The sequence below is a fragment of the Cicer arietinum genome, chromosome 8 (genome assembly GCF_000331145.2).
Source record: "Cicer arietinum cultivar CDC Frontier isolate Library 1 chromosome 8, Cicar.CDCFrontier_v2.0, whole genome shotgun sequence".
In the NCBI taxonomy this organism is placed as follows: Eukaryota; Viridiplantae; Streptophyta; class Magnoliopsida; order Fabales; family Fabaceae; genus Cicer; species Cicer arietinum.
This window is the reverse complement of record NC_021167.2, coordinates 9,663,353-9,669,734: the sequence shown is the minus strand read 5'-3', so window position 1 is coordinate 9,669,734 and position 6,382 is coordinate 9,663,353. Positions and strand designations below refer to the sequence as shown.

The 6,382-nt window shown below is 34.0% G+C and overlaps 1 protein-coding gene across 2 annotated transcripts in view; it reads right to left on the bottom strand.

Moving 5' to 3' along the window:
* The window catches only part of LOC101499320 (inactive poly [ADP-ribose] polymerase RCD1-like), a 6,803-nt gene extending 749 nt beyond the window's left edge, over window positions 1-6,054 (bottom strand). The window contains exons 1-7 of one of the 2 annotated variants that reach the window (XM_004489700.4): window positions 5,793-6,054; window positions 5,308-5,362; window positions 2,433-3,709; window positions 1,800-2,041; window positions 1,341-1,444; window positions 354-485; window positions 155-253 (exon numbers count right to left, since the gene is read on the bottom strand). In XM_004489700.4, the coding sequence (XP_004489757.1) occupies window positions 155-253; window positions 354-485; window positions 1,341-1,444; window positions 1,800-2,041; window positions 2,433-3,562 (1,707 nt within the window). In that variant the 5' untranslated portion in view covers window positions 3,563-3,709; window positions 5,308-5,362; window positions 5,793-6,054. The remainder of the gene's footprint in view (window positions 1-154; window positions 254-353; window positions 486-1,340; window positions 1,445-1,799; window positions 2,042-2,432; window positions 3,710-5,307; window positions 5,363-5,792) is intronic. The other variant, XM_073364250.1, reaches the window with a different exon arrangement.
* Between the last annotated feature and the right edge of the window lie 328 nt (window positions 6,055-6,382).

The following is a 6,382-nucleotide window of genomic DNA, read 5'->3' as shown; positions in this document are numbered from 1 at the left end:
AAGAAAACCCCATGCCAAAAGTGTATGGTTAAATTGGGGGGGGGGGGGGAATCAAACTAGCAGTCTAATGGGCTTAACAGCATGTATTGCCATAAGAAGACATAAATAACGCAGCAGAAGTGCTTGTAGAAAAAATCAAAGCCTTGGAGAATACCTTGCGTCGTTGAAGACTAGTTATTGTAGCTCGCAAGAGAGCATCTCCAACAATCAACCTCAACTTCTTCACAAATTCATCACGAGTCATCTTTTTTGCCTGGTGATTACCAGAAAACAAGAACAAAATTTGTAATTAGAGAAGTCTTAACAATGAAGACAGAAAGGGGCATCCACTAAAGCTAGTTTACAATACATACCCGGAAGTGAAGATAATGCATATTGATAAGTTCCATATCCTTGGCAGGAACGTTGTTTGTGATAGCAGCAAAAAGCATAGGAAAAGGCATCCAAGGGGATGTTGGAGCTTTTGGCAAACTAGTTGTTATTCCCTGAGGTATCCAACAATTCAAAAATCGATTGGCCATTTTTATTAATCAAACAACAAATCTTTACAATAGAAGATTTCAAACCAAAAGGAATTCAAGATCTAAAAGAATGTGAAAGTGCTGTACATTTAGCATTAATTAACATGCTAACATACACACAAGTGGACTAATGTTTTTTATCTGACAGAATCCTAGACTGATTAGATAGTATAATTTGAAACTTCAAAACCTTGATGAATCAGAAATCCTTCTAGAAATAAAAAATTCTATATCAACGTAAATTTTTATGCAGCAGGTAATATGATTTCAGACAAGAAAACCTCTCCAGAACATGTCATGTGATGGTTAACTATCACATCATTATCACCACCATTCCTTTTACAAAAGCAAGTATTCGTAAATTAAATTAACCCCTGTTTCATCTTAATAATTGTTTTCCCTTCCAAAACCCTAATTTATGCTGGTAGCTCTAGAACTGATCTGAGCTCAAGCAGCATTTTTTGCAGCAATCTTTCATAGCACTGTAAGCTAAAGCAACATGTTTTGACCTAATCACTATTCTGTAACAAGAAGACAACCTAAGACAAGGAAAACCTTCATTGAATTGTGAATTATTCCATATTCTGGCTTTAAGCCTCTGCTGATTTGATTCTTTTATTAAAGATCAACCACATTGGTTATCTTAATACCAAGAGATGCTTATCTTAATACCAAGAGATAAATTTTAACAAAATTATAAAAAAAATATATATGAAAAAAGTAAAATGGTGGTTAGATATAAAAAATACATTGCCTTCCACAAAGGAAATTTGGCATCCGAGGTAATGGCTAAGAGGCTCAAAATACCAAATAACTTACGGTGTCCACTGTCGAAGACTCTGAACGTGACAAGCTTTTAGGACCTTGGCTAGCTGAATTAACCCCAAAAATATTATTCTTGCTCTTATTTCGAGAAAGAAGACCTGTAAAAAAGGCATAATATATCAGTGATCAAGAAGAAACAAATTTCCAAAAGGAATGGCACTCATACAGCTTAGCAGTGGAATCAGAAGGCTATGCCATTGATCAAACTTGAAGTGTCTGTCGAATATGAGGGAGCTCAAGTGCCCAACCACAAGGGGATATCAACAATCTAGGGATGAAACCCTCCATCCAAATGGAATAAACCGAATCATACATATCAACTGGTTAGCCTCTGATCAACGCATTAAGTATCATATACTTATAATATAATAGGAAAATAGATAGGTTCTTATTTTTGGAAGGAACGTGCAAAGAAATAGAAAACATAAAAGAACTAAAGGAACAACTTTTCACCTTCGACATCAGCAGAAACCTTGAAACTAACAACAAATTCTGGATGGATGTGGGTGTTCACATTCATATTCCATACTATATAGTATCTTGGACTGTGGATGTCATCCACCCCACTATCATAGTCACAACTACTGGGACGGAACTGTCTAGTGCCAGGACGGAGAAGCTCCATATTCCCCATTATTACTCGACAAAAGACCAAGTGCCGAACCCCATTTTCGTCAACATCACAATAACTAGCACTGTAAATAAGCCAAACTTGAATTCTTCTCTATCGATTACAACAAAATAATGAAGTACTATCTAGATGGTAAAAATAAGACATTGATGTATAACTAAATATTGGGAAAAAAGTTATTAGCATGCAACAAAAATATCAAATTTAGACTATAATACACTGCAAGGAAAAATGTACTGACAATAGACAAATAATAGTGATTAAAAAAAAATATATACCATGAAGAAATAATATATTCCTAAAATAAAATACTTGGTCTAAAATCAAAGGAATGAAGCTTCTACATTTCTAATCATCTTGCTTTTACTAGACAAATTGAATACTAGGATAAGTTCATCAATGTTATTAGTATTTAAAAGATTTTATTGTTTGAAGTTGATGATTAGAAATTCAACCTGGCAAAAGGACAGGTAGCAGCTGCAAGATGAACACCAATTCCATATGTGCACTTAGATGCAGATAGTCCACAATGACCAAGCCCACACTTCATCATAGTAGATAGTTCTCCTTTAGAAGAAGCAAGCCAAGCATATTGAACATTAGCATCCCCATGACAGTGTTTCGTAATTTCAGCTTGCTTCTCAAACAGCTCCAATCGCGATTGCATTAATGTACTTGAGAAAGGGTAAATCTCAACTAAGTCAGCCCTACCAAAACTACTCATTCCGTTAAGGAACACCTTCTGTACAGTATCCAAATCCAACTTTTCATATACAGTTTCATTATAAGCATTAAAACCTACATTTTTATTTTGCTCAACGGCTTCACCATCATTTTCATTGCCCATTTTATTACTGCTATCTTCAATTTCTAAATCAATTTGATTACAGGCTTGTTTTGCATCAATTTGAATATGCTTGACTACAGCATTGGACTCCCCACTGCACTCCCCCAAATTGGATGCACCCACTCCATTTATTTCAATTTCTAAATGTAATTTTATTTCATTAGATTCATTGGGATCTTGGAACAATGATTCATGACTTTTCTCAGTTTCCTGATTGCCAAGATCATAAGGTCCTTCATCAGAATCAGCATAATTTTCAGGGAAAAAGCAGCACCCTGTCTCATCAATCCAAGCAATAGGTTGCTGCAATCCAGTTATAAGATTCATCTGATACATGTGCAAAAAATTCAGAACAAGATGCTTGCCATTTAACTCTACCTCCACAACTGCTTTCTTTACATCAAAATCTTTCCTAACCAAGTCAACAACATCCTGAGGAAAGTCCATCCATCCGCCATTTTGATAGACCATCAAGCGTTCTGGCCGCCCGCTCTTCTTATAATTCAAGTAATACCTAACCAACGACCGTCCAATATGAGTCCCTGAGTATGTCGGCTTGCTTTCGTACCTGTTCAATCTCACCCGTTTGACAACATTGTTTGTTGGTGATATTAGTGATGTCCATTGAGGTAACACTGGTCGCAGAGCTTCATTTGGACATGTAGCATGCCGAGATGCACGCTTTCGCTTCAGTTTGAGCACAGCCCTACCCAATGCCTTTTCGGTGTTTGCTTCCATTTTTATCTACTAGATCAATATCTTTAAACACGTTCGAATATAAAAGCTCCGAATCAGCGGTCAAATAGAATTCTAGTACTTGAGCAGTTTTAAATAAATTGTGCCAGTGCGGGTGAGAACCATGACATCAAGAAAATTGGGAACTCCCTGGATATTTAAAAAATATGAGTATAAGGGACTAATGTAAAGGATCATGTACACGTCATTATAAAGTTGACATAACAAATAATAAATTAGTCAATAGAAATCAATCAATCAAAACACTTCGGCTTTCAGATGAAATTGGCAAAAATCCCATCTCCAAGAATATAAGAAAAATATTAATGCCAAAGAAAATTTATCCATTTATTACCATTTTCATCCATAGATTAATAGTATAGCGTAAAAGTCTTTAGTCGGTCATTAGCTCAATATTGCTGATAATGATATATATATGATAAGGAAGGAGAAAGACAGAGCTTTCTTTAAGTTTCAAGCCCTGGGTGTGCTGCTATATAAGCTGATACACAACAACTTAAGTGATAGTTCAATAAGCCCTAGAACAACTTATTCAGGGTTACTAATATACTAAGCTCACCCCAATCTTTCATACACCAGGTATAACCTTCGGCTTTATTTGGGAGTTAGTAGGGGAATAGAAGGGAGGGCTTTGAGGAGAAAGGGAGGAACAAAGGGGAAGGGAGAATAATATCCCATCTGGCATGGGGGTTTATTTATCTCCATAGAACTAAACCTCCTCAATATGGTGAACTAAAAAAATATTAGCGGAGGACTTCGGAATGATTTGAAAGAAGAAAAAAATCAAATCATATAACAGAAAATATTAGTCACAGGACCTCTCCTCCCCTCCCAAAACACGCACTCAACAAGGTGACAGATTCCCCTCGTTTTCCCTCCTTCCCCTCCCATTCCTTCCTAACTCTCAACTATTTAAAATGTGAAAAGGTCACTTGCTACTCGTGCAACTATTTAAAACGTGAATATTTTTAAATAAAAACAGAAGAGACAATGTAAAAACAGAATATTATAAAAGATGCTCCTGCATCAGCCTGTTGACCCTTCTAGAAATTAAACATTTGCTGGACATAGACTTATCTTCTGTCCAATAACCTACATAGACAATTCAATTTTGCAAGACTTATAAAATACAGAAGCATTTTTTAGTGTAATAATTGATATCTCACTTATCAGCAGTCCAAAAAAGGATATAAGAAAAAAATATCAAAAGCAAAGTAATGTACTTGCAATCCTAACGAAAGCTTGTTATGTGTTCATATTGAAGTTATATTAATGATCAACCATTGATTATTTTCATATTATATTAAAGCTAAAGCACACAACAAAGCTTCTTGTAAATTAGACATCTTTAGCTATAAAGTTGTATAATCGACATTTACTTATGTTTAAAAAAAACTTATAATACATTCATTTGAAGTTATTTAACAAAGTATCAAATAGTTTTAAATGTATGCAATAAACAGAAAATAGGAGCTGCGAGAGGAGAAAGGAAACTAAAAAAACTAACAAATCCTATTGATCCAATAAATCTAAAAATAAACTGCATAAAGAGAATTTACGAGGAATAGATCTTGGCCAATTCTTTCTGTACTTGTAACTTAAGTTAGCAAGCAAAACTAGTTTCAACAACCAAACTAAAACAACAAGAAATTCATACATTAATCAAAACAAAAACAAAAAAAAACCACAAAATTAACTAAAAGCATATAAAGAAAATTTATGCATACCAAGCACTGCAGTTACCGTTCATACTATACATTTTTCTCTGAAACAGCGATATTCCTGATCACAAAACAAAAAAATACAAATCAAACAGAGCTAACGACTTTCAACAAAATTAAAATAACAAACCCATATATCTATCAACAGCCAAAGCCAAATATATCAAGGTATAAACGGATCAAAACGCAGTCAAATTTAAAATAAAATAAAATAATAGAAAAAAAATATCAATTCACTTCCAATAGCAAACTAGGCCCTAAAAATGATGAAAAACAAAATAATATCTACCAAAACACAAAACAGCCGGAAAAAACCCCCGATCTACAAAAATCCAAGCCCGACTTAGAAGTCAACGTAAACGAAAATTTCAAATACCGAGAAATTCATAATAAAGAACGATTAATTAAATCCGCACGAAAATTATAAAAATAGAATCGAGAAAACTGACAGTGTAAACACGCACACACACACACAAAAATAACAACGTTACCTATTTTTCTCAAAAAAAAATTACTATTGCATTTTTTTCCCGATTAGAATTTCCAGATATGAGGTTTAAAAATTGGAAGGAGAAACCCTAACTAGAAGAGGCGGCGGAGGGAAAGTATGATAAACAACGACGCCTGAGAAGGAAAGGGAATAGGTCGGTGGGGTTTTTATGGGTGGCGATTTCGTAGCACACCGTGCGAACTCATTCACACTGTTTTCCTCCTTTCCAAGTAAACTATCGAAGAAGATTCTTCTTAGGGTTTGATAATCTCACCCACCACGTGGATATGCCTTTATCACAGCTTTATCTCATTGGATTGTCCTTTCTATTTTTTATTTTATTAATTTTTGATAAAAAAAAAAATAGAGTATACAGTATCGGTGTAATTGTGTAACCTCGTTTTACATTAACGACCGATTAATATTAAGAATTTGATAATTTTTTTTTTTTTAAATGTTTTACGACGAATACATAAAAGAATTTGAGACATGTTAAATGCATTAAATATTGTTCCTATCTAAATTTTATATTTAAATTTAAATAAATAAATTTATAAAAAAATAATGCATTTAGATTAAATAACTTTTAAA